The sequence below is a fragment of the Eriocheir sinensis genome, chromosome 40, assembly GCF_024679095.1.
Source record: "Eriocheir sinensis breed Jianghai 21 chromosome 40, ASM2467909v1, whole genome shotgun sequence".
Lineage (NCBI taxonomy): Eukaryota > Metazoa > Arthropoda > Malacostraca > Decapoda > Varunidae > Eriocheir > Eriocheir sinensis.
This window is the reverse complement of record NC_066548.1, coordinates 7,485,555-7,510,066: the sequence shown is the minus strand read 5'-3', so window position 1 is coordinate 7,510,066 and position 24,512 is coordinate 7,485,555. Positions and strand designations below refer to the sequence as shown.

At 44.6% G+C, this 24,512-nt stretch overlaps 1 protein-coding gene across 1 annotated transcript in view; it reads right to left on the bottom strand.

Annotated features, from left to right (window-relative positions):
* Window positions 1-476: 476 nt before the first annotated feature.
* Window positions 477-24,512, bottom strand: part of LOC127009302 (tubulin alpha-1 chain-like) — a 34,608-nt gene continuing 10,572 nt past the window's right edge. Inside the window, exons 2-9 of the mRNA XM_050882255.1 lie at window positions 13,863-14,085; window positions 9,717-9,889; window positions 8,812-8,940; window positions 6,792-6,991; window positions 2,473-2,647; window positions 1,864-2,016; window positions 1,319-1,482; window positions 477-1,098 (exon numbers count right to left, since the gene is read on the bottom strand). Of these exons, the coding sequence (XP_050738212.1) occupies window positions 963-1,098; window positions 1,319-1,482; window positions 1,864-2,016; window positions 2,473-2,647; window positions 6,792-6,991; window positions 8,812-8,940; window positions 9,717-9,889; window positions 13,863-14,085 (1,353 nt within the window). The 3' untranslated portion in view covers window positions 477-962. The remainder of the gene's footprint in view (window positions 1,099-1,318; window positions 1,483-1,863; window positions 2,017-2,472; window positions 2,648-6,791; window positions 6,992-8,811; window positions 8,941-9,716; window positions 9,890-13,862; window positions 14,086-24,512) is intronic.

Here is a 24,512-nt window from a genome sequence, read left to right as displayed (position 1 = left end):
CACACACACACACACACACACACACACACACACACACACACACACACACACACACGCACACACACTTATGTACACACGTCACCGCTCACTGGTTCCCGCATGAAGAGTGGTAAACATTAACACTTTGGTCTGTTGCTTGTCTATTTATCATGATACTGGCGCCATGTTTGCTGTTAATAATTAAAATACAATATGCTGTGATTAATGGGGCATGTTCTTAATTAAACATTTTGGCACCAAAACTCACGTAATTAACAAGGCTTTCGTAAGAGTTTGGGTCATTTCAGGCTTGTGTAGTTTTGACCCTGGTGGTAGGTTGACCCTTCTGCACCGTGAACCGAAGAATACACTCATTAGAATCCGACTGATATTTTTGGCCTTTGGAAATGGTTGGTGCGAGGGGAGGAAGCGTCTCACCACACCGGCCTAATGTCCCTCGCCGCCACAGCCTCCGCGGGTGACTAACACACAGAAAGGTTGTGACTCCGTGTTTTATTCCACCAAGCGTACAAAACGTTGAGCTCCACCAGCACCGCAACATGCATAGGGGTCGCCCTTGGCCTGCCCGAGGGATGAGCAAGGCCTCGAGCTACTTATAGTGAACAAAAGGAAAGTTTCTGCATTTCTCATCTGGTAATTAAAACATTAACAGGAGAAAAGTCTTAAAACGATAACGAGCAGGCTGCGGCCATGACCAAGAGCCACTCAGCCCCAGCCATGGCAGCCGCTCAGCCGTCTACTCTTACTTGCAAACAGTCCATCTAATACTGATAATACCGTAGATGATAAAGTGTCCAAAGTATTACTATGTTACTCCAAGCAAAGTAACAAGGTGGTTAGGGTGGCTAGAGTAAGTGTTGTAGTGTTCCTTAACCCCGTAAGTAACAAGTTTTAGTGCAGTAGATCAGAGCCGGGCACTCCCCAGCGAGGCCTGATGGGTAGCTGCCTTGGCCGACGAGGACTTAGTACTCGTCACCCTCGATCTCGCCGTCAGCCTCGGCAGAGTCCACGCCCACCTCCTCGTAGTCCTTCTCCAGAGCGGCCAAGTCCTCCCTGGCCTCGGAGAACTCGCCTTCCTCCATACCCTCGCCAACGTACCTGCACAAGTGGAAAAGCGTCAAAGTGGAATCAAGGAAGAACTGACTTGTAAATAACGCAGGGAAAAATCCCGAAAGTGGCTAAGTTGGCTTGCTGCCCTGAGCTCTAGTTTGAAGGCCTTGGTTCGATTCCTGACACTCAGTGGTGTAAATATCGAGACGGTGTTTGTAAGTCCAACGTCTGACCCGTCTAACACTTGACAGCGAGCCGCGCCACTCACCAGTGCACGAAGGCCCGCTTGGCGTACATCAGGTCGAACTTGTGGTCGAGGCGTGCCCAGGCCTCGGCGATGGCGGTGGTGTTGGACAGCATGCACACGGCGCGGGACACCTTGGCCAGATCGCCGCCGGGCACGATGGTCGGCGGCTGGTAGTTGATGCCAACCTGTTGGGAGAGGCGTGATGAAGGACGGGGCACGGAGGCTTATCACTCAGAGGCGTTGTATACACGTTATACATTGTTGTATAATCCTTTGAACTTACTGTTGTCTAGTTCAAACAGCAGATCAATCCTGAGGGCTTATTAATTGTATGTTGTGACCCAAGTTGTTGCCCTTCCTATGTTATGCCTTGAAATGGAAACCTCATTTTCAACACCATACAATTTCAGCAATAACAAATTAAAGAAAGTTAGATACAAATGGACATGCCAATATGGAGCAATGATGGCCAAAGAAAGGAAATGTTCTTAAATTCTATTGTGAAACCCATGATCGATTTTGAACTCAAATGTTTGGAGTAACGAGGCGGGAATCAGGCCGGTTACCTTGAAGCCTGTGGGGCACCAATCCACGAACTGGATGGTCCGCTTGGTCTTGATGGTGGCGATGGCGGCGTTCACGTCTTTGGGCACCACGTCGCCGCGGTACAGCAGGCAGCAGGCCATGTACTTGCCGTGGCGGGGGTCACACTTCACCATCTGCCGCGACACACGACAAATTAACACCAACAATTGTAAGTAAAAGTTGAAAAAAGTAATGGGTTAGTATGAGGAAAGAATGATGGGGTTTATAATTGGCTATAGAAGATTCTGTTCGATACTGAGGATGCTTCTTTCCTCTACTAGCGCTGCATCATAGTTTAAGGAAGAAAATAAATGTAAACCTTGAAAAAAATCTATTAAGTCAGTATGAGAAAAGAATATCCAACTCAGCGAACCACATCACCTAGAACGCAAATCCCTCCCTAGACTTTCGGGTATTTAGCCTTGAATCATTATTAGAAGAGTTTTTATTGTCAAGGAAACAGATCAAGGACAATAAACAAACTAAACACAAACAAAATACGCTAATCGCTGCTCCTGCTTAAGCAAATAGAAGGACTTATGTAACGGGCAGTGTTGTGGTTGTATCTCAGACCTGTATCTTTTTCTCACCTGGTTGGCAGGCTCGAAACAGGCGTTGGTGATTTCAGACACGGAGAGCTGCTCGTGGTAGGCCTTCTCGGCGGAGATGACGGGCGCGTAGGTCACCAGTGGGAAGTGGATGCGAGGGTAGGGCACCAAGTTAGTCTGGAACTCCGTCAGATCAACGTTCAGGGCACCATCAAACCTACGGAAGAGGATATGTTAGTGAAATACAGTCTGAATCCAACCATACATTTTTACGACCCATACTTCTGGTCCTTGAATTCCTGCAAAGCAAACATCATTATCCCTTTTGTCTATTCTACGTACTCTGCGTCACTATTGAGTCTACGAAAAAAAAAGTAAAATAGTCTAAATCCGACCATATATCTTTAGGACCAATACGCCTGGTCCTTGAATTCCTGCAAAGCAAACATCATTATTCCTTTTGTCTGTTCTACATATTCTGCGTCACTACTGAGATTACGTAAAAAAATAAGTTAGTAAAATATTCTAAATCCTGCCATGCTTCATTAGGATCCATACTTCTGGTACTTGAATTCCTGCAAACATCAAAATATCAGAATTCCTTTTACCTGTTCTACATATTTTGCGACACTGCAGAGTCTACGGAAAAAAAAGAAGCTTGTAAAATAGTCTTAATCCTGCCATGCTTCATTAGGACCCATACTTCTGGTACTTGAATTCCTGCAAAAAATCAAAGTATCAGAATTCCTGCAAACATCAAAATATCAGAATTCCTTTTACCTGTTCTACATATTTTGCGACACTGCAGAGTCTATGGAAGATAATAAGTTAGTGAAATAGTCTAAATCCAGCCATACATCATTGGGACCCATACTCTTGCCCTTGAATTCCTGCAAATATGTTATTTTTTTGCCTATTCTACATGTTCTGCGGCTCTGCTCAGTCTAATTTGGTCATTTAGTATTTGAAATTGTATTACTTAGGTGGAGAACACGAAAAAAACTCGCATTTTCTTCCTCGCAGGCAAATGCAATCATAATCCTTTCTTCTTCCCATTTTCTTCCTCGTAGGCAAATGCAATCATAATCCTTTCTTCTTCCCATTTTCTTCCTCGCAGGCAAATGCAATCATAATCCTTTCTTCTTCCCATTTTCTTCCTCGCAGGCAAATGCAATCATAATCCTTTCTTCTTCCCATTTTCTTCCTCGTAGGCAAATGCAATCATAATCCTTTCTTCTTCCCATTTTCTTCCTCGTAGGCAAATGCAATCATAATCCTTTCTTCTTCCCATTCTCTTCCTCGCAGGCAAATGCAATCATAATCCTTTCTTCTTCCCATTCTCTTCCTCGCAGGCAAATGCAATCATAATCCTTTCTTCTTCCCATTTTCTTCCTCGCAGGCAAGTTCAATCAGTGTTTATTCGTCAGTGTTGCAAGGTGATCTACGTCCTTCGTGTGTTTGCATGTCCCCCTTAACTTTTGGACTTCGACAGGTACATCGTCTTTATTCTTGAGCCCTCACCTGTCCTTGCCTGGTGCTGGTTGTCTCTCTCTCTCGCACACTCACACACGCACACGCACACGCACATCGTTCCTGAACCTATCACTCCTCCCACCTCCATCATCAATACTTCACTATGACAACACAACACACGCCCCAACAACTGGAAAATTACGTACGTCACCCCAACCCTGAAACGACCAATCACCGTTGCCAGATTATCGTACCCAGAGCATAGTATTTACCGGTTTCTGACGCCTAACTAATGCCAAGAAACATCAGGAATTAACTATTTTAACGATGATTATAAGTGAATCTCCTTATTGGGGTCCACGAGACAGTTTTAGGGTCGGAAGTCGGTAAATATAAGAAGCTGAGTAAGACAATCTGGCGGTTAGCGACCAATCCACAGTCCCGTAATTGATGATCGGAGGTCGGTCTCCATCACGCCCACCCCCAGCCTCGTGTGTTAGGACTTTCGTCGGTACTGTTAGACGCTATCGGCTCTCACATCAACCATTTCCAAAGGCTAAAAAAAAGATAAGGCAGGTTTCTATGATTTTTTTTTTTTTAGGTTTATGGTACAGGAGAAGGGTCAGTCTACCACCAGGGTCATTAAACTACCCCTGGATATGCCCACAACCTCTACGAAAGCCTTGTTTAATATGTGTGTTTGGGCGACGAACTCTTTTTTGATACGACCATTTCCGTTTTCTTGTTCTTATTCCTTCTCCTCCTCTCCCTCCTCCACTTCCTCTTCCTCCTCCACTTCCTCCTCCACTTCCTCTTCCTCCTCCTCCTCCTTTATCTTTGACTGGGCTTTCTCTGACATTAGTGCTCCATATACACAACAATTTGCTAACACGAAGTCCTCCACCACTAATTGTTTCGTCAGCTTCCTAGACTTCATTCACAGCCACCTGGAAAACGCGAAACGTCACTTGCTCTCGCCTTTGTAGATATTCGGAAAGCATCAGACTATGTAGGCCACTGACGTCATCGCCAAGGCGGGATATAATCTGGTCGCGTTGCTGACGTACTTCCTTTCGTCACTGTATGAAACACTTTCCTTGCTTTTTTTTATAAGGAAACGTGTTTTGCCAATGCCTCCAAATTTTCTGCCATACTCTCAGGTTACTTTGAATCTTTTACTTGGGATTATGTTCGTCAACCTTGGTTCTTCGTGTTCAGTGATTGTGTATGATGTGATGGCTTTTCTATTCATCCATTACATCTGTTCTATCTCATCCCTGCCTTCCCAGCCCCAGGACGAACACTGCCGTTGTTCCGACAATACGCATCCACTTTGCCTAACAGTGTTATAGTTTTGAGATTTGTTTTCATCCTCGTCTCTTCCAGCCGTCGAGATCTCCATTGCTGTTGTTACATCGACTCTCCCTTTCACCTAACTCTCCTCGTTGTCTCCGTTGTTTTCATCTGCCTTTTGACATCGTGATTACACTGACTGCGTACGTTAGTCAAGTTTTCAGAAAATGAAACAATTAAATGCCTGATTGTTCCTGAGAATACTGTTCGCCTTTCAATGGCAAATTCATTTTATTAAAAAGCGTTGCTTACAGCTTTTCATACACGCATATTATCGAAAACAAGTTGTCTTTTTCTGGCCCGAAATCACAGCCAATCCTCACTAACTTAATTAGTCTCAGTTATTTCAAGAAACTGTTTTTTCAGATTCCCAGATTAGGGGAAGCATGCAGTGAACGCTGTTATGAATATCCTCTTATGACTTTACAAGTAATTATTTAACATTTTTCTTTATTTTCAGTGACGGTGATGTCGAGGTGAAGTTTCCTTACAGCGACACGAAGACGTCATTAGAGGTGAGGCCATAAATCTTGAGCATCGTTTAATCCTAACAGCGAAAGTTTTAGGATCGAAATAGAAAAGTTGCAATGCCGCGTAACAGAACCCCCCCCCCCCCTCACACACACACACACACACACACACACACACACACACACACACACACACACACCGCAAACCTTGTAGTGAAAGATCTGTTGTCTGGCACCCGGTAATAAGTCCATATCCCATCGTGGGTTAAGTAAGGAAATTGTAAGTAAAAGTTGAAAAAAAGTAATGGGTTAGTATGAGGAAAGAATGATGGAGTTTATAAATGGCATGGAAGATTCTGTTCGATACTGAGGATGCTTCTTTCCTCTTCTAGCGCTACATCATAGTTTAAGGAAGAAAATAATTGTTAACCTTGAAAGAAATGTAATGAGCGAGTATGAGGAAAGAATGACGGGGTTTATAAATGGCATAGAAGATTCTGTTCGATACTGAGGATGCTTATTTCCTCTTCTAGCGCTACATCATAGTTTAAGGAAGAAAATAATTGTTAACCTTGAAAGAAATGTAATGAGCGAGTATGAGGAAAGAATGACGGGGTTTATAAATGGCATGGAAGATTCTGTTCGATACTGAGGAAGCTTCTTTTCTCTTCTAGCGCTACATCATAGTTTAAGGAAGAAAATAATTGTTAACCTTGAAAGAAATGTAATGAGCGAGTATGAGGAAAGAATGACGGGGTTTATAAATGGCATGGAAGATTCTGTTCGATACTGAGGAAGCTTCTTTTCTCTTCTAGCGCTACATCATAGTTTAAGGAAGAAAATAATTGTTAACCTTGAAAGAAATGAAATGAGTGAGTATGAGGAAAAAGTGATGGAGCTTATAAATGGTGAATAAGACTATCAGATAATGAGGACGCGTGTTGTCTCCCGTCATTAGTTAAATCTTCCCGTGGCATCCTAAAGCAACACCAATTTGTTTTTCTCTGACACTCAAGAGGAATGTTGCAAAAGATCCAACGAGACTGTCACATGCATATTAGTCACCTGAGGGAGGCGGTGATGGAGGACACGATCTGGCCGATGAGCCTGTTGAGGTTGGTGTAGGAGGGCCGCTCGATGTCCAGGTTCCTGCGGCAAATGTCGTAGATGGCCTCGTTGTCGACCATGAAGGCGCAGTCGGAGTGCTCGAGGGTGGTGTGCGTCGTGAGGATAGAGTTGTAGGGCTCCACGACGGCCGTAGCCACCTGACGAAGGGAAGAAGGTGAAAATATCTTATTATATACAAACTCCGGATATCGAGGAGGATGACTTTTGCTTAACCGATGAGAAAAAGGATTGAGATTAGGGTCGTATTACCTCACCACGACGGCCGTAGCCACCTGACGAACGAAGGAAGGTGAAAATATCGTCTCATGTACAAATTCCGGATATCGAGGAGGATGACTTTTGCTTTGCCGATGAGAAAAAGGATTGAGATTAGGGTCGTATTACCTCACCACGACGGCCGTAGCCAACTGACGAAGGGAGGAAGGTGAAAACATCGTCTCATGTACAAATTCCGGATATGGAGGATGATGACTTTTGCTTAGCCGATGAGAAAAAGGATTGAGATTAGGGTCGTATTACCTCACCACGACGGCCGTAGCCACCTGACGAAGGGGAGAAGGTGAAAATATCGTCTCATGTACAAATTCCGGATAAGGAGGAGGATGACTTTTGCTTAGCCGATGAGAAAAAGGATTGAGATTAGGGTCGTATTACCTCACCACGACGGCCGTAACCACCTGACGAAGGGGAGAAGGTGAAAATATCGTCTCATGTACAAAATCCGGATAAGGAGGAGGATGACTTTTGCTTAGCCGATGAGAAAAAGGATTGAGATTATAGGTTGGTATTGTCAGATGCTCCCACCCCTCACACCAACTATTTCCAAAGGCTAAAAAGGGGGTTAATCGAGTTCTAATGAGTGTTCTTTTAGGCTCACGGTACAGAAGAAGGCTCAGACTACCACCAGGGCCATAAAAGCACCCCTGGAAATGCCCTAAACTCACACGAAAGCCTAGTAAATTACGTGTTCTTGGGCGCAGAAATGTTTAAAAATATGGCCCTTAAGGGTCGTACACATATTTGACAAGGCTTTCGTAGGAGTTGTGGGCATTTCCAGGAGTAGTTTTATGACCCTGGTGGTAGTGTGAGTCTTCTTCTGTGCCGTGAACCTGAAGAAACACTCATTGGAACCCGACTGACCCCCTCTTTGACCTTTAGAAATAGCTGATGTGAGGAGCGAGTGTCTTATAATACCAACCTTATACAAGTTGAGATGGAAAAATTAATGTTGGAAGATTGGAAAAAATAGAAAAAAATACTGAAGCCAAATGAGAAGGAAGAAGGAGATTGGAAGTTGAGAGACTGAAGATTGAATGAGTTTGAGAGACTGAAAACATGAGAGAAAAAAAACAATACTGAACCCAAACGACAAGGAAGATTACAATAAACTCCTTTAATATACTGACCCCAATTAGGAAGATGATCACAGTATTATTGAAGGAAGATTACAATAATAAAATATAATAAAAAAAAACAATAATAAAAGGAAGGCAGATTACAATAAAACCCTTTAATATACTGACCCCAATTAGGAAGATGATCACAGTATTATTGAAGAGCAGTAAGATTGAAAAATGCGAGAAAAAAAATACTGAACCTTTAATGAGAATGGAGGTTACAGTAATACTTTTTTAATATATGATATGAGAAGGAACATTAGAGACTCATTCATTTCAAAACTCAAAATTAGTGGCACGTTCATGCAGTGTTTGATAAGACGTGCCAACGTTTCCAACTCCCCCTCCCCCTCCCCCTCCCCCTCTCCTCTCCTCTCCTCTCCTCCCCTCCTCTCCCTTCTACTCCCCTCCCCTCCCCTTCCCTCCCATCCCATCCCATCCCCTCCCTTCCCCTCCCCTCCACTCCCATCCTCTCCTCTCCCCTCCTCTCCTCTCCCCTCCCCTCCCATCCCATCCCATCCCATCCCCTTCCCTCCCCTCCCCTCCCCTCCCTCTCTTACCTGCGGCGCCGGGTAGACGGAGAACTCGAGTTTGCTCTTCTTGCCGTAGTCCACCGAGAGGCGCTCCATCAGCAGGGAGGTGAAGCCCGACCCGGTGCCGCCGCCGAAGGAGTGGAAGATGAGGAAGCCCTGCGGACGGGAGGAAGCTTAGTAAACATTGCCACGTGGATAGAAGTCAATGTTCTTATATAGTCATCTAGAAAGAACTAAATATCCCTCCCTAATATGAGGAAGCCCTGGAGACGAATGGAAGCTTAGGATTACTTAACACCAAAATGGAAGTCAGTGTTCTATATAGACATCTAGAAAGAACTAAATATCCCTCCCTAATATGAGGAAGCCTTGGAGATGAATGGAAGCTTAGGATTACTTGAGGCCTGAATGGAAGTTAATACGCTTAGTTAGTCATCCAGAAAGGACTACGTGACTGTAAAACCTCAAGCTGTCTCCAGAGTCCTAAGCATGGATGAGCCTTGCTGTGAGGAAGACGTATGAATGAGTTTTGACATATATTTTTATTAACCAAGTTTTAAATCAGGCGTTCCATTGTCATATATAGTTGTCACAGGTTAAGTTTAGGTGTGACTTTGTATAGATAGATAGATAGATAGATAGATAGATAGATAAAGAAAGGAAGGATTGAAAAAAAGAAAGAAAACGTAAGGAAGGAAGGACAGAAGGAAAAAGAAAGAAAGTAAGAGAATAAGGAAAGAAGGAAAGAGAGGAAAGAAAAAAGGAGCTCGAAGAATGACAAAAATGAGGAAATAAAGAAAGAAAAAGATAAAGAAAGAACGAAAAATGAAGCAGACAGACAAAGAAACAAAGGAAAAGTGAAAGAAAGGAAAATAAATATTGGAAGAAAAAAAAAACTGTGTGCGTGTGTGTGTGTGTGTGTGTGTGTGTACCTGAAGGCCAGTGCACATGTCGGCAATCTTCCTGAGGCGGTCGAGCACCAGGTCCACAATCTCCTTGCCGATGGTGTAGTGGCCCCGCGCGTAGTTGTTGGCGGCGTCCTCCTTGCCCGTGATGAGCTGCTCGGGGTGGAACAGCTGCCGGTAGGTGCCCGTCCTCACCTCGTCTGGGGGAAGGGGGGAGGGGTTAGGCAGGGTGGGGGCAGGGAGGGAGGGAATAATGGGAGTAATAAAGAAAAAGTGAAGACATAAATATAAAAAGAAAACGAATGCTGTACTTCCTTTACAATAAATATAGATGTTCTTGGAGAAGGAGGAAGAAAGGAAAAAAAGATTATGAAACGAATGCTGTACTTCCTTTACAATGGATATATATGTTCTTGGAGAAGGAATAAGAAAGGAAAAAGAGATTATGAAACGACAATGGATATAGATGTTCAAAGATTATGAAACGAATGTTGTACTTTTTTACAATGGATATAGATGTTCTTGGAGAAGGAGGAAAAAGGAAAAAAGGTTATGCTTTACAATGGATATAGATGTTCTTGGAGAAGGAGGAAGAAAGGAAAAAAAGATTATGAAACGAATGCTGTACTTCCTTTACAATGGATATAGATGTTCTTGGAGAAGGAAGAAGAAAGGAAAAAAAGGTTATGAAACGAATGCTGTACTTCCTTTACAATAAATATAGATGTTCTTGGAGAAGGAAGAAGAAAGGAAAAAAAGATTACGAAACGAATGCTGTACTTCCTTTACAATAAATATAGATATTCTTGGAGAAGGAGGAAGAAAGGAAAAAAAGATTATGTTGTTTTTTGTGTTGTCCACTCATGCGTGATTGGGAGGCGGTCAAAGGACTTTATACTTTATGACGTGAATGCGTACGTGAGTAGGTTTCGTGCTTTCTTTTATTCCCTTTTTTTTTTTTTTTTTTTTTTTTTTTTTTTTTTTTTTTACGTCGTGGCGTATTGCGCCGGTAGGCTTCTTCCCGGTGGATCCTGATGGTCGGCCCAGCCCGTCATGGCGCAGGCGAGTGTTTATAGTGGCGCCATATTCTCCTGTAGAGATCGCAATTAAATATGATATAGTGTACGCAATACAGGCCTTTGCTAGAACCATACAAGATTTTTGGTTCTTTGCCTTTCCTTCCAGTTCGAGTTTTTACAGTGCAGAACACCTTGTCTCCAGTTACCTGTGTCACTCCTGTTTGTTTAGCCCAGGTTACGTCGTGCGTAGTAATTACGTTTATTTTGAAACTGTACAGGCGTGGACAACACACCCCTTGCCTTCTCATTTCGTTTGTTAAAATCTTGCGGTTTTAACCTTTTATACATCATTCATAAGATTCTTTTTTAGTATTTACTCGTTTTTTTATTTTGGTGCGATTGTTTTATAAATAGTTGCTGTAACATTCTTGGAATCGTTCAGCTCGCTTCAGCATGTTTTATTTATATATTTTATTTTTGTTTTGCTTTGCTATTTGCGACGTTTTCCAGCGTAACCCTTTGTGGTCTTGATGTCGGGTTATTTATGTCCGTAGACTTCCAGTGAACACATTACCATTTTTTGCTCTGTCTGTTACCTGATTCAGAGGTGTATGTCCTTGGTGGGAAGGGTTGGCCATGTCACATCCGGTGAATTGTTTTTGTTTAAGCGGCCATCAGACCAAGTCTAAGAGGGAGAAATATCTGAGAATGGTGGAACTGAAGAAGCGTATAAAGTGCAAAATTAATAGAAGGAAAGGAAAGCACTGGGCAGGGAAGAGTGAGAGAGGTTATATAAGTTAGGGGAAGGAGAAGAAGAGTAAGAAGGAGAATTACTGAGGGTAGAGTGAGAGAAGGAAGGAGAGGGATGATAAACTAAAGAGCGAGGGGGAGGAAGAAAGGAAAGGAAAGGAAAACGTGAATCACAGAAGGAGAGGAAGAGAGAGTTATGAACCAACGAAGAGAACTAGAGAGGCGTGAGGCAAGAGGAAGATAAGAGAAGGAGGGAAGGTTTGGGGGAAGTCGAAGGAGGGGAGAGGAGAGGAAATACCAGGTGGAAAATAAACATCGAGGAAATTATGTGAGGCAGGAGAATGGGAAGTGGAAGAAAGAGGGAAGAAGAGTTAAGACAAGGAATAAAGCGAAAGAAAGAATGTTAAGGTAATGAAGGCAATGATGAGAGAGAAAGAGAGAGAGAGAGAGAGAGAGAGAGAGAGAGAGAGAGAGAGAGAGAGAGAGAGAGAGAGAGAGAGAGAGAGAGAGAGAGAGAGAGAGTTAAGACAAGGAAAGAGCGGAAGAAAGAATGTTAGGTAATGAAGGCAATGATGAGAGAGAGAGAGAGAGAGAGAGAGAGAGAGAGAGAGAGAGAGAGAGAGAGAGAGAGAGAGAGAGAGAGAGAGAGAGAGAGAGAGAGAGAGAGAGAGAGAGAGAGAGAGAGAGAGAGAGAGAGAGAGAGAGAGAGAGAGAGAGAGAGAGAGAGAGAGAGAGAGAGAGAGAGAGAGAGAGAGAGAGAGAGAGAGAGAGAGAGAGAGAGAGAGAGAGAGAGAGAGAGAGAGAGAGAGAGGAGAGAGAGAGAGTGGAGAGAGAGAGAGAGAGAGAGAGAGAGAGCCCAATGAACCACCGTTCCTTATCAGCAACAGACGCCGGGGCTTACACGCGCGGGGCTTCATGGAAAATCTCGCTCGCTACTGCATGTAACGTCACCCTACACGGCTTAACTCTCAGAAGCGGTCGTGAAGGGTTTACTGGTAGGACCCGAAGGTAGTCTATCAATCTGTGAGTCCTAAGATGAGAGAGAGAAAGTGAGACGGGCGATAAACGAAGTGATTAAAGCAGTTTCTCTAATGTACACCCCCATAAGAGCTGTGGGATATCTTTGGAGAGGGAGAGAGAGGATGTAGAGAATGAATACAAAGAGTCTGAAGCAGCAAGTGTCCATCAGATAGAGGACGAGAGGGAGGCTTTACGATACCCATGAGAGGTGTGGGATAGCTTCGAAGGGACAGAGGACTTGTAGAAGGTATAGGAAGAGATGGAAGCAAGCAAGTGTCCATTACCTTATACTCCTGAAAGAAAGAGAGAACGCGAGAGAGAGATTAGAGACAGAAGGGGACATAGCAATACCCATAAGAGCTGTTGGGTAAATTCGAAGGGACAGAGGACTTGTAGAAGGTATAGGAAGAGATGGAAGCAAGCAAGTGTCCATTACATTATGCTCCTGAAAGAAAGAGAGAAAGCGAGAGAGAGATTAGAGACAGAAGGGGACATAGCAATACCCTTAATAACTGTTGGGTAAATTCGAAGCGAGAGACTTGTAGAACGAATACAAATAAATGAAAGGAACTGGTATACATTAAATATACATATACTCCTGAGAGAGAGGGAGCAAGAGAGAACGACAAGACACAAAACGAGACTTAGATTACACCCAAACGAACTGTGTGAGGAGGGAGGAGCTGGAAGGTGGACATGGAGGAGGACTTACGATTATGCAAAGTAGGACGAACAGCAAGAGCTAATGTCATTATTATTTTTGTTTATATTATCATTTTGAGGAGAGAAAGTCAGGTGATACATTGCCCACGAAATCACTTCACTTCTTTACGCATGATCAAGGTAACTTCGGGTAACTTTTAGGGTGAATTTTAGGGTCCATATGCCCCCAAGAAAAGCTAGAAAGACGAAAGACAGAAGGGGAGCTTATCTACCTACACCCATACGAGCTACTGGATGGCTGAAGGGAAGAGAGGAAGTGGAGGAGAACGAGCAGAAAGAAACGAGAACCAGCTACACCCATACGAGATACGAGCTGGCCGATGGGAGGGAAGAAAGAGGAACTGGAGGAGAACGAGCACAAAGAAACGAGAATATACACCCATATGAGATACGGGCTGGCCGAAGGGAGGGAAGAGGATTTTTTTTTTTTTTTTTTTTATACAACACAGGAGACAGCTCAAGGGCACAAAAAAAGGAAACAATAATATAAAAAAAAGCCCGCTACTCGCTGCTCCTAAAAAAAAAAAGAATCAAAAGAGGTGGCTGAAAGAGAGGTCAATTTCGGGGGGAGAGTTGTCCTGATCAGTGGAGGAGAACTTGCACAAAGAACCGGAAGAAGCAGCAGGTAGTCATGATCAGGAACAGACCCACGCATACTCACCCACCACGGACGGCTCCAGGTCCACGAACACGGCCCTGGGTACGTGCTTGCCGGAGGAGGTCTCGCTGAAGAAGGTGTTGAAGGAGTCGTCGCCGCCCCCGATGGTCTTATCTGAGGGCATCTGGCCGTCGGGCTGGATACCATGTTCGAGGCAGTACAGCTCCCAGCACGCGTTGCCCATCTGCACTCCCGCCTGTCCGATGTGCACGCTGATACACTCACGCTGCGGGGACAGAGGGGGTTAGATCTTGTGTATGTGGGGTTAGATTATGTATATTTGGGGTTAGATCATGTATATTTGGGGTTAGATCGTGTATATTTGGGGTTAGGTCATGTATATTTGGGGTTAGATCATGTATATTTGGGGTTAGGTCATGTATATTTGGGGTTAGGTCATGTATATTTGGGGTTAGATCATGTATATTTGGGGTTAGGTCATGTATATTTGGGGTTAGATCATGTATATTTGGGGTTAGGTCATGTATATTTGGGGTTAGATCATGTATATTTGGGGTTAGGTCATGTATATTTGGGGTTAGGTCATGTATATTTGGGGTTAGATCATGTATATTTGGGGTTAGGTCATGTATATTTGGGGTTAGGTCATGTATATTTGGGGTTAGGTCATGTATATTTGGGGTTAGATCATGTATATTTGGGGTTAGATCATGTATATTTGGGGTTAGATCATGTATATTTGGGGTTAGGTCATGTATATTTGGGGTTAGGTCATGTATATTTGGGGTTAGATCATGTATATTTGGGGTTAGATCGTGTATATTTGGGGTTAGATCATGTATATTTGGGGTTAGGTCATGTATATTTGGGGTTAGATCATGTATATTTGGGGTTAGGTCATGTATATTTGGGGTTAGATCATGTATATTTGGGGTTAGGTCATGTATATTTGGGGTTAGATCATGTATATTTGGGGTTAGGTCATGTATATTTGGGGTTAGATCGTGTATATTTGGGGTTAGATCATGTATATTTGGGGTTAGATCGTGTATATTTGGGGTTAGATCGTGTATATTTGGGGTTAGATCGTGTGTTTGTGGGTTAGGTCATGTATATTTGGGGTTAGATCGTGTATATTTGGGGTTAGATCGTGTATATTTGGGGTTAGATCGTGTGTTTGTGGGTTAGGTCATGTATATTTGGGGTTAGATCGTGTATATTTGGGGTTAGATCGTGTATATTTGGGGTTAGATCATGTATATTTGGGGTTAGATCGTGTATATTTGGGGTTAGATCGTGTATATTTGGGGTTAGATCATGTATATTTGGGGTTAGGTCGTGTATATTTGGGGTTAGATCGTGTATATTTGGGGTTAGATCGTGTATATTTGGGGTTAGATCGTGTATATTTGGGGTTAGATCGTGTATATTTGGGGTTAGATCGTGTATATTTGGGGTTAGATCGTGTATATTTGGGGTTAGATCATGTATATTTGGGGTTAGATCGTGTATATTTGGGGTTAGATCGTGTATATTTGGGGTTAGATCGTGTATATTTGGGGTTAGATCGTGTATATTTGGGGTTAGATCATGTATATTTGGGGTTAGATCGTGTATATTTGGGGTTAGATCGTGTATATTTGGGGTTAGATCGTGTATATTTGGGGTTAGATCGTGTATATTTGGGGTTAGATCATGTATATTTGGGGTTAGATCGTGTATATTTGGGGTTAGATCGTGTATATTTGGGGTTAGATCATGTATATTTGGGGTTAGATCGTGTATATTTGGGGTTAGATCGTGTATATTTGGGGTTAGATCGTGTATATTTGGGGTTAGATCGTGTATATTTGGGGTTAGATCGTGTGTTTGTGGGTTAGGTCATGTATATTTGGGGTTAGATCATGTATATTTGGGGTTAGATCGTGTATATTTGGGGTTAGATCGTGTATATTTGGGGTTAGATCGTGTATATTTGGGGTTAGATCGTGTATATTTGGGGTTAGGTCATGTATATTTGGGGTTAGGTCATGTATATTTGGGGTTAGGTCATGTATATTTGGGGTTAGATCGTGTATATTTGGGGTTAGATCATGTATATTTGGGGTTAGGTCATGTGTTTGTGGGTTAGGTCATGTGGGAGCAACAGTCGTAACAAAATGCTTAAAATATGGTCACAAATAATAATGAAAACAATAATGGTAATGATAACAGAGAAAGAGAGAAAAAGGAAAGAAAAATTGAGAGGAAGAAGGAAAGAAGAAAGGAAAAAAAAGGAAAATCAGAAAAAGAGAGAAAGGGGAAAGGGAGAGAGAAAGAATAAAGGAAAGAAGAAAAGAAAAGGGAAAAAGATGGTAATACGAGTAATAAGGAAAGAAGAAAGGAAAAAAAGGAAAATCAGAAAAAGAGAGAAAGAAAGGGGAAAGGGAGAGAGAGAGAGAGAATGAAGGAAAGAAGAAAAGAAAAGTAAAAAAAGATACTAATAATAACAATGATAATAAAGGTCATAATTGCCATGGCAGGTGTAATAAGGGCGGTGCACGGGAGGTAGGTTGCCCCCCCCCACCCCCCACCCACCCCCACCCCCCGCCAGCTGTTTGTCTTGTTCACTCGACGCGTTGCCTCCTTGTTAAGACCGCAAACTGCCGCTATTTATCCTCCTCTTCCCTCGCCTTCTTTCTTTCGTTCTTCCTCCTCCTCCTCCTCCTCCTCTTCTTCTTCTCTTCCTCTTCTTCTTCCTCCTCCTCCTCCTCCTCTTCTTCTGCTTCTTCTCTTCCTCTACCGCAAACTGCCGCTATTTATTCTCTTCTTCCCTCGTCTTTTTTCATTCGTTCTTCCTCCTCCTCCTCCTCCTCCTCCTCTTCCTCTTCTTCTCTTCCTCTTCTTCTTCCTCCTCCTCTTCTTCTGCTTCTTCTCTTCCTCTACCGCAAACTGCCGCTATTTGTTCTCCTTTTCCCTTGTCTTCTTTCTTTCGTTCTTCCTCCTCCTCCTCTTCTTCTTCTTCTTCTTCTTCCTCCTCCTCCTCTTCTTCTGCTTCTTCTCTTCCTCTGCCGCAAACTGCCGCTATTTATTCTCTTCTTCTCTCGTCTTTTTTCATTCGTTCTTCCTCCTCCTCCTCTTTCTCTTCTTCTTCTTCTTCTTCTTCTTTTTCCTCCGACTTCTTCCCTTCCGACTCCGACTCAATTTTTTCTTCCCCCTTCCTACCCCTCCCACTGTATCTTCTTTTCTTCCCCTCATTTTTTTTCTCCTTCCTTTCTCCTTCTCCACATCCTCTTCCTCCTCTGCTTCCTCTCCTACTGTCTGTGATCCTTCCTTCTACTCCTCCCCACACTTCCTTCCTTCTTCTCCTCCCCACACTTCCTTCCTTCTTTTCTTCCCCCTCCCATTTTTTTTTTCTTCCTTTCTCCGTCTCTTCCACTTTCTCCACCATTCAACTTCCTCCTCCTCTTCCTTCTCCAACTCTACTCCTCCTTGCTTCCTTCTCCTCCATTTCCTTCCTTCCTTTTCTTCCCCCACTCAGTCACTTTTTTCCCTCCCTTCCTTTCTCCTCTTCCTCCTCCGCCACTTAACTTCCTCCTCCTCCTCCTCCTCCTCCTCCTCCTCCTCAGTAACCAGTAATTCGCCCGCTCGTCCTCCGGAAATGGTCACACACACACACGCACACACACACACACACACACACAAGGAGTCTATATACAGGTGCAGGTGTGTGCTATAAGTGTGTGTGTGTGTGTGTGTGTGTGTGTGAAGGAGGAAAATGGGTATCGGAAGGATTGTATACTTAAAATTAAATTACGAAAAAGTTGATGCTGATTATAAGAAGTTAAATCCTGAGCAATCTCCAGCTGCATATCTCTCTCTCTCTCTCTCTCTCTCTCTCTCTCTCTCTCTCTCTCTCTCTCTCTCTCTCTCTCTCTCTCTCTCTCTCTCTCTCTCTCTCTCTCTCTCTCTCTCTCTCTCTCTCTCTCTCTCACCTTCCCTTCCTCTCCCCTTCTCCCCCTCCCTCTCCCTCCCCTGTAACTCCTGCACCGCGTCACAGCTGGTAGAGGAGGAGAAGGAGGAAGAGGAGGAGGAGGAGGAGGAGGAGGAGGAGCAAGCATAAGCGGCGCACACTGGACTCAGAGGGAGAGCGGGGGGTAAAAAAAACACCCAAGTTATTCCCCTGAAGCAGCAGGTCGCCGGGTGGTTCCGAACTGGCGGCAGACGAACCCAACGCCCCACCACCACACCACCTGCTGCTGCTGACGGAGGCGCTGACGAGGCTGCTGAGTGTATGGAAGTGGTAGTAGCAGTAGTAGGAGGAGGAGTGGTAGCAGTAGAAGTAGTAGTAATCTTTCTCATTGTTACTTTTGTTGTAGTAGAAGTAGTTATAGTGTCATTATTATTATTGTTATTATTATTTTGAGGAGAGAAAGTCAGGTGATACATTGCCCACGATACCTCTTCACTTCTTTACGCATGATCAAGGTAACTTAGGGTAACTTTTAGGGTAAATTTTAGGGTCTTGGGTTACTCTTGAGGCTCGGTGGGGGAGCTCAGCCGGACGGGAAACAGAAAACGGAGAAACAATAAACAGAAGGTGGAAGAATGTGAACACCGCGTCGTTATCTGTTGCAGGGGAGACGGAACAGAAGGTGACCAGGACAGGAGGCAGTGAAGCGGAGGAGGAGGAGAAGGAGGAGGGGGAGGGAGGGAGAATGTGAGTGACCGAAAGCCGAGAGGGAAAGAGAACGGACGGGAGCCAGGGCGGGAGGGAGGGACGGAAGGAGGAGACGTGTTGGAGGGAAGGAAGAAGGGACGCCGCGGAGAGGAGGAATGACCGCGGAAACTCTGTGGTGAACAACTGTTATGCAATTCGAGGGAAGATGGACGCCGTGACGATGATTGTTATGGAGAGAGAGAGAGAGAGAGAGAGAGAGAGAGAGAGAGAGAGAGAGAGAGAGAGACCTAAAAAAACAAGAACGGCTAAAGGGCCAACAATAAAAAAAGAAGAAAAGAATGAAATAAGAAGAGAAAAGGGAAGTAAAAAACAACCAAAAGGAAAATAGGAAAAAGAAAAAGACAATAAAATAGGAGATAGAGACGAAAATAAAAGAGAAAAGTTAAGCAAAAAACAACCAAAGAGGAAAATAAAGAACATGAATAGAGAGAGAGAGAGAGAGAGAGAGAGAGTTAGCTTACTGGCGTGTTATGAAACAAAGACGCCTCAGGAGAACCCTAGAACCCCGCAGGTAGTACTCTGAACCCAGGGGGGGGGAGGGGGAGGGGGGGCGATGAGGTGGTGTGTGAGTCATACGCCGGAGGAGGAGGAGGAGGAGGGGAGGAGGGGAAGAAGGGAAGACTGTGGAGGGAGGTAAGGAAGGAGAGGGTTCATAAAGCTTTCTCTCTCTCTCTCTCTCTCTCTCTCTCTCTCTCTCTCTCTCTCTCTCTCTCTCTCTCTCTCTAACGTGTCACGGGTTTTATGGCACGTAAGAAGGAAAAAACGGGGAGAGAGAGAGAGAGAGAGAGAGAGAGAGAGAGAGAGAGAGAGAGAGAGAGAGAGAGAGAGAGAGAGAGAGAGAGAGAGAGAGAGAGAGAGAGAGAGAGAGATCAAAGGAGAGGAGGTAAGGGATGATGGAAAAGAAGAAAACAACAGCGAAAAAGGAAGAAAGAAGGAGAGAGAGAGAGAGAGAGAGAGAGAGAGAGAGATGTCACGATCAGCCACGTCTCCTCGTCACGGTCACGCCCTTGGAAACAGAACACGTGACTAGCCGAGCACAGCCGAGCCAAGCAAGGCGCAGAGCATAGGCGAGCATAGGCGGTCTGAACTCACACCACCCTCAGCTCTTCCCCTCCGTCTTTCCTCACCTCACCCCATCCTCACCCCTTCCTCGATGGTATACACACTTCGAGAGGTGGAAAGAGAACAGGTGGTGTGTGTGTGTGTGTGTGTGTGTGTGTGTGCCCTTTGTCGAACTCTTCCCTGGTCTAGACACTCAGCCAGTCAGCCACACAGCCTCTTGCCTTCCTCAGTTAGTCTGTTCTGAGTCTGTTCTCTTAAACTTGTCTTCTTTAGTTAGTCTGTTCTCGTCTGTTAACCTAATATTGCCTCCCTCAGTCTGCTCTCGTCTGCTACCCTAAAGCCCGCTACTCACCGCTCCTACAAGAGTCAAGAGAAGTGGCCGGAAGAGAGGTCAATTTCGGGAGTTTAAGTCGTAGGCAGGAGGAAATACAGATGAAAGAAGATTGTTCCAGAGGGATGAAAGAGTGAAAATGCTGCATGGTTAATATATCGTCTTCAGTCCTACGTGAGCCCCGCGGAACAAGGAAGCATCTGTGTCGATCACGGATGCTGACGAAGGTGTCTTTTTACTCCTAGAACGAAGACAAGCAAGCCGTTTATAGACCCCATGTGACTCAGGGACAAAGCCACCTCTTGATGTCTCTTCTTTCCTTAACTATGTCCGTTCCGATCCCCCTCCTCCTCCTCCTCCTCCTTCTTCTCCTCCCTCAGTTCTCCTCCTCTTCTGTTTCTTTCCTCCTCCTCCGCTTTCTTCTTCGTATTTTTTTCTTTCTTCTTATTCACCGCATTTGTTTTCTTTCTTATTAACTGTAAATACTTCGTCCTCTCCTCCTCCTCCTCCTCCTCCTCCTCCTCCTCCTCCTTTTCCTCATTCTTCACCTCTTACATAATTTCCTCTTCCTCCTTCTTCCTCGTCTCTCTTCATCTTCCTCCTCCTTTACTGTTCACCGTATCATCCTCTTCCTCCTCCTCCTCCTCCTCCTCCTCCTCTTAGCCATTCGTTCCCACTAATCTTAAGTTGTTCCAAATCTTCTAAGCTCAGCAACACTTTTTTTACGTTCTATTCATTTCGCAATTTCTTCTTCCTTCTCCTCCTCCTCCTCCTCCTCCTCCTCTTTACAAATTTCTCAACCTCCTCCTCCTCCTCCTCCTCCTCCGTCCCTTCTTCCCTCCTCCACGTTTAGGGCCTTTTAACAACCCTTCTGTCCCTCTGCTTATGGTGTGTGTGTGTGTGTGTGTGTGTGTGTGTGTGTGTGTGTGTGTGTGTGTCGTAAGCAGAAAAATCAAGATCCAGAGTGAAGGAAAAAAGTTTATGTGGAGGAGGAGGAGGATGGAGCAAGGGAGGGATTGTTTGGGTGTGAGTCACCACCGTCATATCTCTCTCTCTCTCTCTCTCTCTCTCTCTCTCTCTCTCTCTCTCTCTCTCTCTCTCTCTCTCTCTCTCTCTCTCTCTCTCTCTCTCTCTCTCTCTCTCTCTCTCTCTCTCTCTCTCTCTCTCTCTCTCTCTCTCTCTCTCTCTCTCTCTCTCTCTCTCTCTCTCTCTCTCTCTCTCTCTCAGCGTGAATCTTCTTTTTCCCTTCCTTCCCCTTCTTCTCTTCCTCCCTTACTCTCTTCTTCCCCTCCTATTTTCCCTTCATCTCTTCTCCTTCCTCTCCCCTGCATTTCTCTTCTTATCTCTTCTTCTCATCTCTTCTCCTCGTCTTTTCTTACTCTTTTTTCTTCCCCTTATCTCTTCTTCCCCTTCCTTCCTTCTATTTCCCCTTCCCTCCTTCTGTTTCCCCTTCCCTCCTTCTCTCTCCCCTTCCCTCCTCCTCTTTCCCCTTCCCTGCTCTCTTCTATGCTAAACTTCACATCCCTCCCTTCTCTTCCCCACCCTTCCATTCCTGTCCCCTCCCCTCTCTTACCCCTCCCCTCCCTTCCCTCCTCCTCTTCCCCTCGCCTCCTTCCTCACTTTTCACATCCCTTCACAACATACACAGGAAATTACAGAAGCCAATGCAGCTCTATTTTCATTTTATCTTCCCTCCTCGTGCATGTGTGTGTGTGGGTGTGTGTGTGTGTGGACCGTCCAGCTGTCAGACCCCCCCACCCCTCTCTCTCTATCTATCTATATATCTGTCTATCTATCTATCTCTCAAAGTATAGATGACGGAAAAAAAGTATAAGGGAAAGGGCCTGCGAACACCCGACGAAGACCTTGGCCGAGTTACCGTGAAAGCTGAGGTTAGAGTTTCGTGTCCTTATAGTTTTAGGGTTCACGGAGGCCCCTGAGCGAGCTGGAGGAGGAGGAGGAGGAGGAGGAGGAAGAAGAAGAAAGAAACCAGAAGAAGGAAAGGAAGATGATGACGCTGAAGAGTAATAATTAGAATAGAATAGAAGAGAATAAGGATAAAACAACAAGAACGAGGATTTTGAAGGACCACGAAGAACGGAAAAAGGAAAAAAGAAGGAAAAGAAGAGGAAGAACAAGAACGAGAACAAGAAGAGGTGGAGGAGGAAGAAGAGAGACAAAACGGGTCAGAAAAAGGAAAAGGGAAACAAAAAGGATAAAAGAAAAGAAGGAAGATCTATTGATACGTGTGTAGGGTAGAAGGAAAGAATAGATAGGGAAGGAAGGAATGCTGGCGGGGATGGAGTTCACGTATTGGAGGTATGGAGGAGGGCGCGTGTGTAGGGGGTGAGGGGGCGTGTCAGAAGCCCAATAGTAGTGCCCAGGTGTTTGTAAGGGAAGGAGGGAGAGAGGGAGGGAACAAGGGAGGGAGGGAATCCACGTAAGAGACGAAGGGTGATTGTGTGAGTCAGAGGAGGAGGAGGAGGAGGAAGGCAATGAGGGAGAGAGAGGGATAGAGAGGAAGGAAGGAAGTCCAGTGATGCAAAACAAGACAAAAATAAAGAAAAGAAATAAGAACACGTAGAAAAGAGTTAAAGACCATATACACAGACACAGTGAACCGCGTGATTGTTGAGGAATAGATATAGTAATTGTTTGTTAATGATGTTGTAGTGGTGGATACGATTAATCAGTCGTAAACTTGTTTTAATTAGGGTGAAAGGTAAACTTGTAGATAATGAGAAGAGTGTGTATATACGAGTTATTGAAATGAGCTAAAGCGAAGATATTGCCTAAGGAGAGAGAGAGAGAGAGAGAGAGAGAGAGAGAGAGAGAGAGAGAGAGAGAGAGAGAGAGAGAGAGAGAGAGAGAGAGAGAGAGAAAAAAAAAGAAAACGAAAAAAAAAAGAACGAATGAATGAGACAAAGAAAGAAAAAAGAATGAGAGAGAGAGAGAGAGAGAGAGAGAGAGAGAGAGAGAGAGAGAGAGAGAGAGAGAGAGAGAGAGAGAGAGAGAGAGAGATAAACCACTAGCAAACCTTCCACGGTACAACAGGAGGGAGGGGTCATAAAAATTTCTCGGACCCAGTATGGCCAAAAAAAAAAAAAAAAGAAAGAAAGTCCATCTATAATCTAAAGTATCGTGTTCCGCAAGAAGCTCCGGAGACAAATAAGGAAGGGAAGATACTATTGATGATGATGATGATGACGATAGGAGGGACTGGAAGAGGAGGTAGTAGTAGTCGTAGTAGTAGTAGTAGTAGTCGGGAGCTCTTACGGTGTGTGTGTGTGTGTGTGTGTGTGTGTGTGTGTGTGTGTGTGTGTGTTGGCAACCATAAAGTGTTCTTGCGGTTTTTGGTGGAGGTGGCAAAGCTGGTGGTGGTTATTCGTCACGGTACTGAGCCCACGCATTGAGACGGAGGAGGAGGAGGAGGACGAGGAGGAGGAGGAGGAGGCGTCTAAGTATAAGTGGAGGTGGAAACAGCGGCGGCGGTGGTGGTGAGCAGGAGGAAGAGGAAAAGGGGGAGGAGGTAATAAAGAAGGAGGAGGCGTCAGCGGTCATGGTAGAAACGAACTCACAACGGAAAGACAAACGGTATAGCAACAAATTCGAGTAATCCAACTACAACAAAAAAGAATCGGGAGGAAAAATAAGCTCTCGAACGATGATAGGTATAAGGAAAAGAAGGCAAAGGAGGATTCAAGACCAATACATGAGAAACTAAGAAAGCTGAAGGAGAGAGGAGAGAGGAAACTATAGAGGACATAAGAACAGACAGGCTCCTAAACAGTGATAGGTATAAGGAAAAGGAGGCAAAGGGTTCAAGACTAATACAGAAACCAAGGAAGGAGAAGGAGAGGAGATAGGAAACTGTCAGAGAAGAAGAGAACAGACAGACTCTCAAACAATGATGGGAAGAAGATAAAGGATTCAAGACTAACACATCTAGAAACCAAGGAAGGAGAAGAAAAGGGGAGACAGAAACTACAGCAGAGAAAAGAACAGACACTCGGAAACCTTCAAAAACCTTCCCTTCTCGGTCAGGTAGTCAGGAATTTCCAGTCGTCGCATGCAACCTTCCGTTCTGGCTGCGATTTCAAGGCTTGTCATACGGCCGCTACATCCTCGTGCTGTCTCTGTCTGTCGCCTCGGCCCACCACAAGCGCAGTTCCCATACACACCTACGCGTATTACACAGAGCAAGCATCCGAGACCTGCATATATAGGTCGTGGTTGACGTTTGGGAAAGGTTGGATATAGAAAGGAAGACGAGCACCACGTTACAAGCACGGTTCCCATACACAACTCGTATTATACAAAGCAAGCGGCTGAGACATGAACATTGAGGTCGTGGGTAGCGTCCGGGAAAGGCTGGATCTGTACCTCGATCTATAGATATGACAGACGAGCATATACAAAGCTAGTGATAAATAGAGCCAGCAACCGAGTCTCGAATATTAAGAGCCTAGTTCCCACACCTATTCATATTATACAGAGCAAGCAACCCAGACATAGATATTGAGGTCGAGGTTAGCGTTCGGGAAAGGCTGAATCTTTAGACGGGAAAAGGGCGCAGTTC